General features: G+C 40.6%; 1 protein-coding gene across 2 annotated transcripts in view; it reads right to left on the reverse strand.

The window, feature by feature from the left end:
• Positions 1–13,573: 13,573 nt before the first annotated feature.
• The window catches only part of PRRG1 (proline rich and Gla domain 1), a 28,733-nt gene continuing 23,111 nt past the window's right edge, over positions 13,574–19,195 (reverse strand). Inside the window, exons 4-5 of one of the 2 annotated variants that reach the window (XM_031557143.1) lie at positions 17,521–17,582; positions 17,130–17,309 (exon numbers count right to left, since the gene is read on the reverse strand). In XM_031557143.1, the coding sequence (XP_031413003.1) occupies positions 17,267–17,309; positions 17,521–17,582 (105 nt within the window). In that variant the 3' untranslated portion in view covers positions 17,130–17,266. Of the gene's footprint in view, positions 17,310–17,520; positions 17,583–19,195 lie in introns of both variants that reach the window. The other variant, XM_031557142.1, reaches the window with a different exon arrangement.

Below are 19,195 nucleotides of genomic sequence, written 5' to 3' on the forward strand. Positions count from 1 at the left end.
GCATTCTACAGAAAAATAAGATTTGTTTTCTAATGTAATGTTCTTTTTCTTTACTGCTGTGCTGCTAACACACAATAGTGCTAACACTATTCACCATCATACAGTCACGTATAGGAGATACTCATGCTACTTAATGGAAGGAGGTGCCTAGTCTCACACATGCCTTCACTTATAGTTGGTGTGGAGAGAATCCTTCAGAGGACAAACCAGAAAATCCAGATGCTGCACTGCATTTTGATGTATCCCACCACTGATCTTTTGCAACCACCCCCGACCCTTAGTTTCAGTTTTGGAAGGCTTCTGGGTGAGCTCTGCTTTCCACACACTGTACAAAAGAAATGAGGCAGACTAGTCTTCTAATTTCTATGTCTACCAATTATTTGCATACCTCCAAGAGCTGTTAGTAACTAACATGAATGATCTTTCTCAAAGAGAATATTTGAGTGGATTGATAGACTTGGGATTAGGCATTTTTTTTAGGAATTAACTTGGAGAGGGGTGTTCTGTGGTTCCTTGGACTGCTATGAAAATTGAAACGTAGTGCTCATAAGCAGAGAAAGTGCCATAGAATAGGAGCCAGACTCCTCATCTTAGGATATGCACTGCCCTCTGAGGTCCAGGTCATGGCTGCATCTGCTGGTGCCATGAACCTTCCATTCTGAGATGTCCAGTGGCCCAGCTTCTAGAGTCATGGGGAGAATTCCCATTCCAACCACGCTCTGACTGAAGTTTAGGACATACATACTTCTAAGCTCAGAGAGCTGGGGACTCAATTTTTCCTGAGGTTAGAAGTGCCTAGGACTCAGCTATTGTTTTCTCTGGAGAGGTGGCCCAACATGCTATGGGATAGAATCACTGTTAATTGAGTTGCAGTAGTTCAGGCTAGTGAAATGAATTCTGAATGCACACAGCAGGCAAGTCCCCAGACAGCTCCACATTAAATGCACCCCTGTCTGCTCAGCTCAGCAAAGCCACAGCCATGTATGGCATGGCATGCCTGTTGACCCTGCAGCAGGCTCCCAGGGAAGTTTTTTCTCTGGGCTTGTAGACATTTTGTACATCAAACCAGCAGGGCAATGTTTCCTTTAGCTAGGCACAGCGGGGTGGGACAAGATCATGTCTTGATTTCTTCCCCTTTGAGAACTCCCCAAGCTGCATGAGAAGTCTGCTCTGAAGGCAGTTTTATTCAGGAACTTCTATGTCATAAGCAACAATAAAGGGCTTGTAACAAGGAGTTGAACCACTGTTGCTTTTCCTCTCCCTCAGGCTGTGCAGCTTCCCACACAGACATCTCTAGCCTTTGAACGGGGCTTTTGACAATGTACATTTTGGACAGAGACTCTCAAATTTTGCCCAAGCACCACTTCATATGCATAAGCCTCTTTTTGGATCCAAGAATTAGTCTGTGTGCCTCACTCTGTCATCTGCAAATGAAAAGTCTCCCTGCCTTACTGGAGAAGGGAGACAATAAGTATTTTAGAGCCCAGAAGCACCCAGACAACTCTCTTAGTGCAGGTGACAAAAGCTCCTCAGCCAGACAGGAGAACGCTGCTTTAAAATTCCTTGAGAACAGCACAGAATAGAGATGAGGTATAACAACGTGGGAGGTGATCAAAGCAATCTGTGTGATAGATGGCATCGTTCACAGCGCAGCAAAATGTATCTACCTATAGACTCCCATTCGTAGTGTGCTACCTTCACTTCTGACATCTGCTTCAAGACGTGCACTGTAACGCAAAGTAATGCTGGGCTTCATCCTCCTGCTTCTTAATTGGCGTTTGCTGTGTAAAGTCCCACGGAAGGAGAGTTCAGTGGGGGAGTTTTATTGTATTTGGGCCTCTTATTGTTTCAATGCTCTGAGTTGGTCTTTGCAATTCTGATAAGGATCCAACTGCAAAGCTGTGTTCTACTGGAGTGCAGAAACAGAATTAGGAGAAAACGTTTACACTGTAGACTTCTTTGGCTCTTTCCCACAGGGAGGTCTCTGAACACCGTGGGGCATCCTTGGGCACCCCAGGACAGGGAAAACCCCAGCGGCACAGAGGAGAGCCTGCAGCCACGAGTGCTTGGCTGCTATTTACAGGCTTGCCCCACGAGAGGGCAATATGGCAACACCCATTGCACTTCCATTCCGTCGAGAAAATATTAAATAAAGAACCAAGATCTTGAACTGGGAATTTCGTTCTACAATATATGCATAGTATTTATAGAAAGAGCATTTACTCTTTAAAGTGTTGCTGTTTTGCTTACAGCAGTAACACATAATCAGTATGCATTACATTTATTTCATCTCATGTAGCCTAATGTGACCCTCTGCTGCTATCCAGCCTAGAACGACAAGACATCAGAAGAAAACTTCATGTATTCTCTTTTCCTCTATTCCAGAGACTCTAAAAGACAAGGAAACTGGAGGCTCAGTGTCATAACTCACCCTAGGCGAGCAACCCACTTATCAGCAGTTTAAAAAAGGGTAATCATACGAGTAAAATTTTCTAGCCTCATATCCTCACTTGCACTGACCCTTCTGCAATTAAATATCTTTGTTTGCATCTTGCCCTCAGATCTCAGATCCCCTTTGTTCAGCTGACAAATGTCTGTACCGCCTCCTAACCTGGCTGTCCTGAATGTGCTTTCCAAACATGCCCCTGAAAGGAAATCATGTCTTCTACTACAGCCTACAAAAGATTTATCTTCTGCTTGACTGGAAGCTGCTAACCATATGCTAAACATCTTTGATAATGCCACCCAGAAATGTTTTCTCTACGCATTTCATATTCTGTCTTACACTCCGAAAGGGCATGCATATGCCTCATCAGATGCAGCTGAAATATTTTTCTTCTGAGCAATTCAGTTCAGTGTGATTGGTCACAGCTTTGCCTTACACAGAAGTTCCTCACCAGCTCTGGGCCTCACTGCTGCTTTGCAGTGTCACCTGCTATTAGGAAAGAGAACACAGCATCGTTAGCCAGATCTTGACAGGTAAATGAGAGACAAAATGCATCACAATTGCTTTGACTAATGCTGCTGGAAGGAAACACATTCTTACATGCAACAGCTTAAAAATAATAAGCCAGTGAGGTGAGATAAGGAGCACCCAGCACACGATAAGGGCAGGATTGCAGGAAGGATGCTACAGACTCTCAGGGCAGCCTAGCAGGCAGTGACAGGGACTGAGTGCAGCTTGCCTCTCACAGCCACAGATAGGTCAACGTTTTTAGTGTGGCATAGATGTGACTGTGTCATGATATTTAATCGCTGTAAAGGATAGGGCAGCAGTGTGGAATGGAGGAAGTAGCTAATTGAATTAGTCATTCTCACAGTCACTATTCAGACACGTGGTGCCCTGCATGCACCACACTGCACACGTGCACTGCGTGATCTCTGATCTCTGGGGTGTGCCACTGATGTCTGTGTTCAGACGTGGAGATGACAGAAAGCAAAAGGTTTGCCGTTCCCTCTGGATGTGCCCTGTAGTTCTCAGGTCTGTGTGGCCCCAACCACCATCCCATCCCAGCCCTGCTCAGCATATGGGACAGAGCCCTTAGGGGAGGCACCTGCCATGCTGCAGGACGGCCAGGACGGCCTCTGAAGGTTCTTTCATTTTCATGGAGACAACAACTTTCTCCAGACTATACTTTACCAACATTTTGCTGAATGTTAGCTGTAGCTAACTGCCAGCCCAAAAATTTCCTTTACGTCAACAAGATTTGCTTAATGGAAGAAGACTCTGCTGCATGGGAAAGCTGTTTTTCAGCCCGCAGAACCAATTGCCAGACAGCAAGATAAAAAAAGGGAAAATGGAGGAAACCGTAGAAAGCTCTGTAACTTGTTAAATGTGAAGTTCTAGTTGTGTTTGATATATTTGGTCCTAAATTGCAATAAGCTTTTAAGGGAAAATATACTTAATAGACTTGACACCTGAGATGTATATGTAAATAGAGCTACACCATTTTTGTTAAAGCAACATCAAGAAAAAATACAGATTTAGTGTGACATTCAGTATGCAGCCAATTCATATACCTCTGGTGACATCTGTGCACTGTGAGGTATGTGCATGTATGGAGTCTGGTCTCCAGATAATCCCCATGAGTTAACCAGAAAAAACCTAGAGTGTTGGGGCCTGGTGAGTGGTTGCCAGCTCAGCCACCTCTGAAGCCTTATCCCACACCCACACAGTCCTATTCTCACAGGACAAGATGCTATGCAAAGCTACCTAAAGCTTCACGGATTCTAATTTAAGAAGTATGTGAGATTAAAATCAAGCCAAACAAAAACCTTGGCCTAAATAAATAACTTCATAGGGTAGGCCCTCGATATGAATAGTCCTGTCATATGTCTGTTCTGGCTGTTACTTAATTTGGCCGCAATCTGGTGAGACTTGTTCCACCCAGGCCACAGATTAAGACTCATTTAAAGACAAGAGACTACCCACATTTGTGAATTTGTCAAGATGAGCAGTAATTACTCATTTATCAAAAGCTGAAAGACATATACAAATGAAAAAAAAAATTAAGTTGAGGGAGGAAAGATTTAGGTTGGATATCAGGTGGAAGTTCTTCACAGAGAGGGAGTGGTGAGGTGCTCGAACAGGCTGCCCAGAGAGGTTGTGGATGCCTTGAAGGCCAGGTTTGATGGGGTCCTGGGCAGCCTGGTCTAGTAGTAGCTGTGGAGGTTGGTGGCGTGCATGTGGCAGGGGGTTGGAGCTTCATGATCCTTGAAATCCCTTCCAACCCATTCTATGATTCTATGAAAACAGACTATTACAATTTGGAGGAAAGATGACTGATTACATGTTAGCAATCTTCTGAAATTTAGAAGGCGGAGGCAAACAGTACTTAACATCCACTGGAGATTGGACAAGAACGAGTTTACAGTGCAGCAGAAGAGTCTCAGTTAATGCATCAGGCAGAATGCCTGCTGCCTGCAGCTGGAGGTCCTTCTGTGATTCCTGACAGCCATTTGCCATGGGCTGGCTCTGCCATGTGGCAAGAATAGCAGCAGACTTCTCCAACCCCTTCCAAGCCCACACCCCGCACAGCATCGCATACAGAGGGTGCTCAGCAAAAGCAGGCAGCTTTCTTGCTTTACATAGGTTTCTTACATTGCAGCCTGGAAAAGGGATATACTACTCTCAGCTGAATTATTTCAGCTTTAAATCAGCTAGCTGTCAAGGTGCCCTTTTGCATACATTCTTCCTAGCACCTGGTTAGGTAAATAAATTTTCCTAACAGTTTAACATAAGCAAAGAGCTTCATATGCTTATGTCTTATTTGATTGCCACTTTTACTATGAGATTTGCAATAAATATTGTACAGCATCTTGCTGAATGACTTGTTACAGGACTGGGGCACCAGCCACTATTTATCCATCCTAGTTCCACTCTTTATATTTTGCTCTAAGTAATACAATTGGCTGAATATGCTTAATATTAGGGGAATTTGCAGACCATTCAGAACTTCCACAGTCAAGTTCATGACAATTTGTCCACAACTATAGCCATTTCCTGTGTACCTGCATATTATTTTCCTGAGACATTTCTTGCTTGGGATACTTACCTGATATACCAAAAAGGTCAGTCATTTCACGTGGGACAAACTGGCAGAATTAAGCCCAATGGGTGTCTGACCCCAGGTTCCATAACCAACAGATTAGATAATAGAAGTTTATTGCATTTTGGAAGAAATAACATAACTGAACATTAACAGACAGATTGACTTTCCTGTAGGGTCAGTGTTCATTAAATTTCCCACTGCTTTTACAATCTGAACCACTACAGTCATTTAGCTTTTAGTTCAAATCCTTAAAGTGAGAAGATTGTTTCTTTATTATCTTGCAACCATTCTTCATTTTAATGGTGTTTTTCAAGCTCTCATCTTAAAGCTGGTGAACATAATAAAAAAAGAAAAACAAAACAAAATAAACAAACAAAAAAAAACACTGTGCCTTCTGTGGCTTAAACACAAATAAAGCGAGTTCCTTCCATCCTTCTCATTTACCATCCAACAGGTGCCAATTTGTCCCAGGCAGGTGACTAGATGCCTAATGGAGACAGCTCAGCAAGGATGAAAACCTCCTTTCACAGAAGTGAATGTATATTTACAGCAATTATCTATGAAAGTCTGACTCTGCAAAGCAGAAGGCTATGGGGAGACTGGAGGAAAATATGTACTTACTAGGTCTTGGAAGATGGAAGAATCAAGGCCAGGAAGTGGGAACAGGTAGGTGAATGGAGAAGGGAATGCCAGAGACATGTTTTGCCACTAAGACTGTACATAATTGCCCCAAGGCTATCACATCCCTGTAACTGGACCAGAAGCTAGTATCTTCAACAACCCTGATGTCTTCTGTCTGCTTCTCCTCCTCCCCCCAAAAGGTGAATACATGGAATTTGACCAGGTGGCATTACAGAAGGTCATCCAGGTGTGGTACAGAGGACAGCCGTAAGAAGGGGGGACACAAAACAGTTTGGGACTGCGCAGAAACAGCCTGCAGAAAATCCCACTCACCAAAGAAGAAAGATATTTTTTATTTCTTGCTAGGCAGACATTCTATAACATTTCTAATGTAACAAAAATAATTTTAAAAGGATGCAGTACCTAACTTAGTCACATTTTGCATTTAGAGATGCTAACAGCTACCAGGTTAGTCCTCTCAGATATTTCTGTAAGGTCACAGGACACTTGAATATAGAAGGGCTGCAATTCAGAATGTTTAAAGATCAGTCAGAACAAGAGATTCCTTTTATTTTACACTTCTGATTTCATAAGAAAAACACTTTTCCTGCATTACAATAATCTGGTTACTTCATTTTCTGGTAACACAGGGCCCAGCTACTAGATTTTATGTTGTTCTGATGGATCATTGAACAAATCTTGGTTTCATGTCAGCCTCTTGTTCTTAGATCACAACGTTTTCGCTCTTTTTCTTATCTGATAATGGAGCACCACAACTTGACCATCTTCCTCCCTGAATACTCCAAAAATAAAAACGTGATAAAAAAAATAGGCAAGGCAGGAAGAGCCACACTTTGTTGAATCAGTGTTCTGTGACTTGAAGAGCTTTTTAGAGCCCTTAACACAACATACTGTAACAACTAAAGACGCCAAAACCAAGGAACATTTGGGAGAACACTGCAGCCAAGCAACAGCAGAGAAAGGAAAGAGGATGTGCAACAACCTAGGCTGCCCTTAACATTACAAGCTCCAATTGCTTTTCTTTTTGAAATCCAGATTTATTGTTTGGGACTGTCACCAAAATGTTGTTTGTTTTCCCACTATGAAACAGATGGCATACGTGTGCCCTGCAATTTTATTGCTGCGTTATAATTTCACTGTGCCATGCTCAAACCAATAGGTTCATTCACTCTACAATAAAACTTCCATTCTGCTGTGCTGCCTGTAGATGCATTGAATAAAATGGCAATTTCACAAGTTTCAAGTCACTAAATCGATATTCCATTATTTGTCACATATTGTTTTTATTAGTGGTAGAAATGAAGCTCAACAACTGATAAAAGCTTGAAATGGTTACTTGGAAAGATGTAATGAGAATGGATTTGTGCAATGGTTGCATTTTTAATCTTTCTGTTTGTTTCTTAATAGAAGCTCAATACAATTTTTCCAACATGATTAGATGACGCAAAGCTGCTCAGCTCTATTCTCTGCAAGGTTGCCCCAATCAACAACAGAAAGGCTCTTTCTCAAGGTTATACACAAGTGATAGAAAATTCCCATTATGAATTTACCTTGACACAGGCTAGAATAAAACAGAAAGCCTCATCTGCAAAGAGATGTTTTGAAGAGAGTTTAGTTCAGGAGGAACATTGCTAAAAGGAAAAGATCAGAAAAAAAGCAAGATTCAAGTCCCCTCAGCTCTTTATCAGTGCCTTTTAACCACACAAGAGTCATCTGTTCAGCACCTTTAATCATTTAAGGCCAGAGGCAGGTACAGGAACTTGCTAGTCCAACCTCAGAAGTATTCTCACACCCAAAGCAGAGTGGAGTTGATAACTGAATATATAAATATATAGAAATCTAACTTCAATTGCTCCTTTGATTTCTTGAGGTGACATACAGCAGGCCAAACTCTACTGTTGTTTCAATTACAGCCTGAAAAAAGAAAAAGGAAGGATACTGATGACAGAAATTCTCTTCTACAAAAAAACAAAAACATCACAAATCTCGGCTTCAGGGGACACTTACCCAGTAGAGTTAGACATTCTATGCACCGCCAGAGGTGATTTTCAAAAACATGAAGGAATGAAAATCTCCATCAGGTTAGGCTCTTCCTGCAGGTTATCTGGGATTCTGTAAGCCCACCTCCCACTGCCTCACCGCCTGCAGCCAGCCTCCCACTCGTCCTCTTGAGGCCAACTCCTTCACACAGATACATGGGAGCCTGAACTAACTGGCCCAGTTCATTGGGGCAGAACCTCAGGTTACCCTTGAGGCTGCTCTGATACTCTTGTTTTGCTATCTCCTGAATGGGGGTTTGCTGGGTCTCTTGGTTTGAGCCTTCACATGAAGGCAGGCCACATCAAAGCAGAGAAGTTTGCATTAACTCCAGCCAAATACAGACAACAGCATTATAAAGGAATCAGATATATGCACACAAGAAAAAAAAAAACCTGAAAACCACACAAGTGATTTAGAGGACTTTAACACTTGTGCAATGTTCTTAGTGTAATTGCTTCAATTGACCTTCAAGCCTCTTCCTTTTCTTTTTGTGTCTCTCTTTTTTTTTTTTTAATAAAAAGCCTAGGCCATTATTTAATTGTATCAATTTCTTTTTATTTGGCATTAAAAGAGACCTTTCAACATTTCTGAGTGCCCTTCCAATAATCACACTTGCAGAACCCACTCTGCAGCACTCTATTAAAATAAATCACCTGCCAGTAATTTAAATAGCAAAGTGAAGAAAACAATTTTTCAGACACTAGGCAGTGATGGTAAGAAAGCTCCCACGTAGCTTCTGCATCCTCAAAGATTTATATTACATGCAGCTTTTACAACACATCCTCAAGAAATTAAAATCTGAGAGAGGCAATGGCATGGAGCTAGAAAGCTTCTGATGTACACCCAGCCTCATCTGCAGGAAAAATCCAGCCAAGATGTTGTTACGCATGGATGCAGGAGTATGGCACAAAAAGAGAAGTACATAGGTTAAAGGCAGACCAGGAGTTTGTCAAACAGACCTACCTCTTCAAGCTGACTGCCTGTGTAGATCTTGCAGTGCTGTCACTGTGACCCTTGTCAACTGAAAAGTACTTTCCATATAAGCTTTGGTCACACGACCTGTGAAATCTTGAAGAGGAGCATTTGTTTACAACTAACAACAGCAGTCTCTTCAAAAGAAAGAAGTTATCACGAGGATGACTGTATTCAAGCATTTGTTATGGTTACCAAGACAGAAAAGAGCCACAACTGCAAAACCTGCATTCAACAATAAAACTGCAGATCTCTACCATTTGCAAGCCCTGTCAGAGAAAAGCTGCTGGGGATGGGCAGGCTGGAGGGAAATGAATGATGTGGTGATGTGGGGTGGCACTGCTCTGCTAGCAGCCACTCTGCAGATACACTGCACCCAAAACTGAAGGCTGAGAAAGTGCCTTATACCTTTAATGGTGCTCTTGAGAAGTGCTTTCAACAGTATGGCACAACATTTAGTGCAGAGGACAGCAGTGAAATAGGATGGTTGAGTTAGCCTCACCAAGAGAAATATGGTTTTACGTAGCAGCTACGGCATCCTGCTGGATGTTCATTTTTCAGCCAAGTTGCTAGGAGACATCACTGCAGTCAAACACAGAGCCATCAACCACTGTTGCTCTGGATTTTTTTTTTTTTAATAAACTGTTCTATATTGAAAAGTAATTCAGTGAAGTTAAAGTTACTCATGAGACAATACCAGCTTTGATGAAAACAAGCAACAAAACCTGCACTAGCAAAGATTTCTCAGGTTCCACGTGGAATTTATAATCCAGGAAGTAGAACTGGTGTCACCAGCATATCAAAACCCACCCCGCTGACATACCTTAGAAGAAAACTACTGGTGTGCTTTCCAGTAACACACAGGAAGCTAATTAAGTAAACTGACTTTACTTTAAGTAGTTTAAATTCACTATACACATAAAACGACATATAAAATAGGAAATTTCAAGAGATTTTGGAGTTTGAAAGTGACAGGACTATAGCCTAGTCTGATGTGCAAATCGACCTAAGATCCTGCAATGCAGAAAACCCAAATACAAATCCTTGCTCTAGAGGTGTGGGTGAATTGCAAGGTGAGGGTAGGAGCCAGCCTTCCTGTGGGTTAGGGGTCACTGAAAGCACCATGCTACTGACTGTGGTGGCACTGGCATTGTGAATTTGAGAACAGTCTTAAGGCAATCAATTTTGTGTTGAAGCGGAACAGCAAACGTTGAGAGCGCTGTGCAGGAACGAAAACCTTCTTTTGATCAGTTCTGCAAAAGGGGGAGATGGCAGTGTTTTCAGAAAACCAAGCTGACAGAGTGCAAAGGCTGGAAGGTAATGAAGGCGGCAGCACAAAAGGGTAAGAGAAGGGAAATTAAGCTATAAATTTTATAAGGCTGAAAAATAATCACGGAGTGAACACAACATCAGACAACATTTCTGAACTTACATTTCTTCTAAAGAACATGCACACGTGTACCAGCTTTAACGCAATTTGATGTAAGGGCATTTAGAAGATTTTAGGAGGGGGAACAGAACAAGGAGTGTCATTAAATAAAATGCAAAAATCAGCAGAAAAGAAAAAATAGAAAAGCTGAGTATTTACGCATTTCCTATTATTAGGAATCACTGAGTAAATGTGCTAGACATTTTTTCATTTTGCATGTTATTGCATTGTTAAAAAATATACTTGGAGCTCAGATTGGCAGTAAAAGAGTTACAGAGAAGCCAATGCCAACTGCCATAGCCAGTAACAGCTATACTCATAGCCCTGCTTTGGCTGCCTTGCCCAGCTCAGGCTCTCTGGAGCAGTGATCAATGCTCTGCAGGGTCAGGGAGGCCCCGCGGGGCTGACAGGCACAGTTCGGATGAGGCTAAGATGTGCCCAGCTCCCAGGAGAACATTATGAGCACGTAGAGTCAAAGCAATGCGTTGTTGTCAGCTGGCCCCGTGCCTCTACCACCTTAAATTCTGGTAAGCACTCACACGCAGAGAATAGGATCTAAAATATTACATTATGCTTATTGTGGGCAGAACCCGCAGGAGCACCAACAATTACCAGGATTTTGCTAATTGCTGGGATGACTGCCTTGCTCCCAGCCCACACACCTCGCCAGCCCAGCAGACAGGCTGCTGCCCACACCACAAACAGCTGCAGCACCCATTTCTGGTGCTGTGCCAAACTTTGGGAAATGTAGATTCAGCCTCAATTCTTAGGTGAGTTTTTTCTTCTTTTCCTTCATTGAAAGCAGTGTCTCATTTTAAAGCTTATATTTACCTTTGATCTTCTCCACGCGTTAGGTGCTTTCATAGAGGAATATGCTCAGTGTTACCTATTACCATATGAACATGCATGTGTGCCCAGACATCATCATGCTTTTGCAAGTAAAAGTTAAAGTTGAAAGGCAGTTAAAAGCTCACACATAACAGCCAGTGCCTCATATGGTGTAATAGCAGACTGATGCCTGTATCTGGTCACTAATGCATACATTCAGCCTCTCCGTGTTCAGCCAGCACTGAAACTCTGCACAGGGTGTGACTAAGTGTAAGAGGACAAGGCATGAAAGTAGAAGAGTTTAGATCCCTTATATGCACAGATCTCACAGCAGGCAATCATTGACTCAACAAGGTAATCCTTCTGCACAGCAAAGTTGCTGTGCCTGTGACAACAGTTGAGTGTGAAAGTATAGAAAAATAAAATTGACAGTCCCTGACTTATGAAATTGATCCAGGGTCTGTTCTACAAGAAAACATCCCACGTCACTGAAAGGTCAGGGAGACAGCTTGGTACAGTATGCAGAGATTTCATTACTGGCATTTGAGTGCTTGTTTCTTTTTTTGCTTAAGCTGCTCAATCAGGTCAAAGAACCACACAAGTATGTGCAAAGCTTTCACCTGGAAAACGAAACAGTAGGTCATGCTACAAGTTTTGATTCTTAGTTTTTGTTGCTCTTAGGACAGGGAAAAACTGCAGAGTCAGTATGCTTACAACTGTAGCACAACATACTGAAACAGGATAGAGAAAGAGAACACATACTAATATTACAGCAAACACTGCCTAGTGCTAAATGGTAAATAAATGTCACATACTGTAATATAATCAAGAAAATACATGCAAGGCATTCTTGCACCAACTTGTTAGCTAGCATTCAATAGCCCACTGCCAAGTCAAAAATACAATTATTGAGCTCCTGCTTCAGGAGGAAAAGCATAGTTCAACTTTTTGGCAAAGCTCAAGGTTCAATTACCCTGCAGCAAATTAATCAAACCTGTGTGCAGCAAACAATGAAATAGTGCAGATGTTACCTTCCCCGTTTTCAGCTAACGTGGCTTCTCTTGAAAACACCAGTAGGCAGCACCAGGAAATATTTACAAGGCTCACGTTATACAGAGATAAAAAGGAATCTATCAGCGTGATTTAGAACAACAGGGAACAGTGCTCTAGGCATATAAAACAATGAATAATGAACATTTATCACAAGTAACCCGGTGATATGATTTCTATAGACACCAAGACTCATGACACCAGTTAAACACTGTACTCTCTATGTTTCAATAGCTGGAAGCCAGGCACGCAGAGGCAATCATGTGCTGACCCATGTGCAAACACGTTAGCCATTGCTGACAGATGCACAGTCAGAATCTGAACATGTACATGCACAGCAAAGGCCACTTAGCTGACAACAGTGTGTTCTTTTTCTCTGAAAAGTTCTGAGCTCTGCAAATAAAAGCTTACCAAAGAAGAAATTGCTGCAGTATACACAGAACAGCTTGGAAATGCACACACACTGTTGGTTTTCCTCTCACAGAATCACAGAATGGCCAGGGTTGGAAGGGACCTCAAGGATCATGAATCTCCAACCCCCCTGCCACTCGCACTTGTGATTTTTTTTTTTTGCACTATTTTTTTTTTTATGACCAGTGTGAAATTGCACATGTTCATGACATATCTTCAGTAACGTTTCACTAAGCTCTGCAACAGACTCCACGAGTAGTAAGCTAGTGAAAAATACCATATCTTGTTTTTTAGCAGCTGAGCAAGTAAGGAAGACAGTTTGTAGATTGGAATGGAAATCTTTAGTTTCCAGCGTGTGCCACTGTAAAAGATTTTGTGGTTTTTTTTTTTTTAAACTGCTATTAAATCATCACTGATGCAATGTGGAGTGAATCATAGAACTGATGCAAAATAGTTTGAAATGGCTGAAGCCAACTTTGAAATCAAATTCTCTTGACTACAAATCTTTCCACAGTGTACCGTTTCATTTTGTTGTAATAAAGCATAATTCCTGCTTTCCCTGTGCTTGTGATTGCTACTCAACTATGGCTACAAATGAATCAATTCACAAATTTAATAAGAAAATGAGACTGAATTGTTAAAGAACATCTACCTTAAAATTATATTTATTTTTAATTATCAAAATAAAACAACTGGTTCCCTGTAACAGATTAAATACATTTGATGATCAATAGAAATTAAAAAAGCACCACTTAAATGCACAAAGTCAATACTGCAGATGTGTAGGATTGATGTTTTGAAGCACTAAGGCATTTAAAAATTTTTATTTAGCATATCCAAAAACAAATGTTACAAAACTTTTTTCTACAAACATAGTCAAGAACGTTTAAATACGATAATTTAATGTAAACCAAACCCCTTCAAAATACGCAATACTGTAATCAGAGGTTATTTACACCCAGTGAAGACAGAACAACCTCCACTAATGCTAAGCATCATCTAAGCACAATTAATTTCCATAATTTCTCAAAGTGACATTTAAATACAAATTTGTTTTAGTGGATAAATCATCTTAGTCCTAATACATGAAATTCAGTGTTACATTCAAAATGGGGAAAAGCAGAATCCTGACTATTACGTCATTAGTCAAGGCAGTACTGCATTCAGACTTGGAAAGCCTTTAGAGAGATACAACTATAAATTTATAATGTTTATGGCATGATAATGCAACGACAAGAGAAGAAGAATCAGTAAGTGTCTGGGAAAACAAAGCTGTAGGAAAACCCACTACAAAAAGAAATGTTATTCTTTCCCCAGATCAGAACAGCTATCTCCAAGACTGAAGTTACTTCCCCACATTTCACAAAGTAAAACAAAATATTAGGTACTTTGACATTACTCCAACAAGAAGAAAGCTGCTCATGTCTCAGTGGAAACATTTAGATAACTGGCACATGCAAATTTAGTTTATTTATGAAAGCTCATTCACACCAAGATGTAGCTTTATAGCCCTAGATAGCATTCACATTTGATGTGCATGGATGCAGAAAAGGCATGGCCCAATAAATTCTAGTCACAGATCATTTCAGATATTTGGTTGTGGTTCTTCCTGGAAAGACAACTTTGCATTGCATTGCACAAAGAAGTGTCTACAGAATGCAGTAACATACTCTTCTTAGGAACAGAAAAGTGAAAGTTGTTAAGACTGGTAATGGAATACAGATGAACAAAGTGGGAAAAAAAAGGTGGCTCACCTCTAAACCAGACTGCCCCTGCTCAGGGGTTGACAGCTGCTGACCTAACGTGAAATGGGTTATCTCCAGGCATTTCCTACAGGAGAACCGTATCTCCAAACTAGAAAATTACTGCTAAAACTGCCAGCTGTGTTGGCAGGCACAGGAGATGCCAATATGGCATAGACATTAATACCAGCACTTTCAGGTGTCTCCTGCAACTGAGACGAGGCACTTTGTTTTGGTAATGTCTGGCCAAAGGCAGTATAACTGTTGCACAGTATAAAAGGAGCTTAAATTCCTACAAGTGGCAATTTAGGACTTCACCTAAGAGCTAAAAGCACTTCAAAAGGTTAGAGAGTCCAAAATATATTGTACTTATCTGCTTGATATCCATTATGAATAATGAATATGAGTTATCTTTCTGACAACAGTTTGGCCTGGAGCTCCATCCATTAACTCCAATAAATTTGCTTTAGCAACTTAAGATCCCCAGTAGAGATCTTAGGTAACCTAATCTTTGCCAAAAATGAGAATATAAAATTAATCACAGGATCATAACTTCATTTGTCAAACTACCGTATCAAATTCTTACGGAAGTGTGCATATGCACACCTATATATTCATCCGTTTCTTTTCAGCAACCTTCTACAAAGTTCCTTAGGAGAAAGATGGGTCAGACTCACACAAGATCATAGATGTCAACAGGCAATTAACTGAGCACATTAACAGCAATTTCAAATGGATGGCAACTGGTATTTCACAGTAGTTCTTCAGAGCTAAATCCGTTTCAGTTGGTGCTAATTCATTAGCAGAAAACAGAACAATACTAAAATTAATGCCTTGCCACCTTGATGAGAGAAGAAAAATCAAAATAAATATTCACAAGCTAAACTGATTAATGAATTCTTAAATTAAATAGAGAAAAGTAAATCAGCAAACCACAGCATGCACCAGCTGAACTATCATTGGTGTCTAAAGCAGTTGAAACAGAGACTTGTATAGAATTTCAATCAAACTGTATCAAACCTGACAGAAATTTACATCTCTACAGCTTCAAAAAAACCCACTTCAAACTAAAGCTTGGGGCCATGTCTGTGTTGTGTTGCTAGAAATACAACAACATAGAGGTTCCTCGTGGTTTTGCCCTACATAAGGTAGACTGCGCAGCTCTCACCTGGAGATAGCAGAGCTACACTGGCCACAACATTTGTGGACTTAGCCTAGATTACCCATGCTTTCCAGCACCTCTTACTTGAATGAACAAATGTGAAATCAGCAATAAATACACCAGTTGAAGAAAGTTACCGAAAATTCTCTGCAATGCATTTCCATAGCCAGTAACAAAAGGTGTGCAGGTGATACATTTAAGTATGCAAGAAGCAAAATAATACCAGGATTTGAGAATGGGGCCATATTATTGTGGAAAAAAGTTGCTTACTGAATACTTTTTCTTTTTTTTTTCCCCTTTTAAAAGGGAAAGCAGTATCTTTGGGTTTAAGTGTTTATGGATAATGGATGAAATCCTGGTCCCAGTGAAGACTATGATAGTTTTGGTATCTACTTCCAAACAAGAAGGATCTTATTCATTCTTCAGTATTTCATTCTTTAATGTTGAGTGAACTTTCAAGCTGTAAAAGTAGCACACGCACAGTTCTCAGCCCTAGAATAAAGAAATAGATAGAAAACAGAAGAAAAGCAGAACAAACAAAAAAAGTACTCAAATTCACTAATCACTGTCTTGAATTACTAGCTTCTAAACATAAATTCTAACAGAAAAAGGTTTAGAATCTCTCTCCTCTGCTAAGCTCTGAATTTATTGCTATGAAGCCAGCAGAGTCTAACAATATATTGGTTTGAATACCAAGGCATATGGCTCTTGGCCATTCCAGGGCCCAAGATACAATGTGGCATGTAATAAAATTCCAGGTGAGAAAAAGGAGCCAACCAGGCAAGAGGAAAGACTGTAAAATTAGTTTGCTTTAGCTTAACTAAATTTCTAGAATGTTTTTTAAGGATTCCCCATCTCAGGCAATTCCAAGAGTGTGCAGCAAGAAGAGAAGGGGATTCCACAAATCTTGTGGGGAATGTGGTCAGCATATGGAATAAAACAAGCAACATCCCTCAAAGCAGAGATACTTTTGAGAACAATGACAGAGCACCATCTCTGTACCTGCACTATGCTCACAGTACAGATTCCTTATCTTCTAAGGACTGTCATAGGGGAAAAGAAAAATCTGTGACTCAAAGAACAAGTGAATCTAAAACAAAAGGGAAGTTCATCATACAAGTTGCTTAAATTACAGAAATGCATAATAAGCCAAGATAAAGTGCAACAAAACGATTAGTTTTTGTTGGTTTTTTTTCTTTTTTTTGAAGTCCAGAAGCATTCTTCCTGTATTACTTAGTACTGGTGGTGACAGGAGATAGTGCAATCGCATTGGCTGAACTAGAATTCATAATGTCTTCATATTGTGGGGGTGGATCTAAATGTTGTTCAGCTTCACTTCTTCTCACACTGATTTCACCAGTGGCTTCCTCGTATGAAGGAGGAGGATCACAGTTTGACAGCCTTGTGGATATTGAGTCTGATCGTGTATCCGCATAGCTCAGACCTCCTGGAGAGAGCCCACTGACTTCAAACATTTCCTCCTGTGGGGAATGAACAATGCTGAGAGGCTGCGGGAGCGAACCTCTGCCGTCAGACACAGCACCATCACCTATCGCTTCGTGGGCTCCCCTGTGCGCGTACACCGACTGTCTACGCGTTTTCTTTTTAAACAGGCATCTCCATATGACAAAAATGACAATGAGGATAACAAAAAGGCCAATGATTAATGGAAATGCAAGGTAAAATGAATACCAGCTATGTCCTGTGTTACTTTCTCCCTGAAGTCCATTTTTGTAGACTTTCCAGAACTCCTTCTAGAAGAGCAAGACAGGATAAGTCAGAAACGATAAGACATTAAAAACAAAAGACCAAACCAAAGACTTTATTCAAACTATTTTAAACGAATGAGGAAAAAAAATGACATTTCAAATACTGATGGTCAATATGAGAACTGATATGAATAAGCACATAAATTTTCTTCTGATGCTATTACAGAAGTAAAAGACTTTTTTTTTTAAACACCACTCCTTGCTCTACTTGTAATAATCCTGTATTAGCACTTTAATATTTAAAAATCTGCAGCACAGACAGGAATAAAAAAATCTAATCAGTACACACATCAGCCATGTAGTGGATCTAAGTTTTTCAGTACTACTCAAGCTCAAAGTTATTACTTTTTTTTAAACTACAATACACTAATACAATCTGACTGCAACACACTGCATTGGAATGACAAACCATCTTAGCAAAACAGAGCTACGTTGTACTGTCAGTTCATAATTCAGAATTCCTCCATCCTCTGGCTCATAAAGCAATTGTCAATCTATTCTGAGCTGCTTCAAATCCTCTGTTTATAGGTAAATACAGCTTCAGCAGCATGAGAATGTTACACAGCTTATTACACTCTAGAAACTTTGGCAACGCAGCTATAGATAAATGGAACAGAGAAAAATGAAAACAAAAAGGAAAAAAACAGATGAAGGAGGACTAGTACTTGAAAGTAATTTCACTACATTACTAACATGCATAAGCAGGAGCACAAAGATCACATCACCTTCCCATTTGCTATGCAGTGAACGCTGTGCAAAACTAGTACGAAGAAAAATAAATCCTACTGTACTCTCTAAACTCCTCTGTAATGTACACTCTCTTCTATCAAGAAATACTTCCACAGTGTTTTATAGCAATGTATAAAGCAAAAAATAAAGCAAAACAAAACCCATGCCAGAAACTCTGAACTCTGCAGCCTCCTTTAAAAAAATGCAGAGATGTGACCTCTTCAGATTTATGCGAGCATCCACTTCAAATAACAACATCCTGCAAGAATGTATTTTAAAAATCTCACCAGGAAAAATGACAACCATTTCTTAACTAGTCAATGATACAACTCAGGTTGCAGACTTTGTGCACAGACAGATCAGATCTATATATGTTTTTTTCTTTTAAGTTCAGGACTATATTCTATGACTACTGCCACATGAACAACATTAGAGTTATATAGAATCACAGAATTATAGAATGGCCTGGGTTGAAAAGGACCACAGTGATCATCTAGTTTCAACCCCCCTGCTATGTGCAGGGTCACCAACCACCAGACCAGGCTGCCCAGAGCCACATCCAGCCTGGCCTTGAATGCCTCCAGGGTTGAGGCATCTGCAACCTCCTTGGGCAACCTGTTCCAGAGCATCACCACAGATAACATAACAGTGTAACAGTGTCACACAGATAACACAGCCAAACAGATCTCAGAGCTATGCAACTGAGAACTAAGGGTCTCTTCATAATAGGAAAAGAGACCTACAAAACCAAACACCCTACCTTTCCCCATCGAATCAACACACAGCCAGGAAGACCTGTTACCTATTGTCTTTCCATCTGGTTTGAACAGAACTAAATATTAAACACACAAGTAAAGCAGCAAAAAAAA

This window comes from Meleagris gallopavo, chromosome 1 (genome assembly GCF_000146605.3).
Source record: "Meleagris gallopavo isolate NT-WF06-2002-E0010 breed Aviagen turkey brand Nicholas breeding stock chromosome 1, Turkey_5.1, whole genome shotgun sequence".
Taxonomy (NCBI): domain Eukaryota; kingdom Metazoa; phylum Chordata; class Aves; order Galliformes; family Phasianidae; genus Meleagris; species Meleagris gallopavo.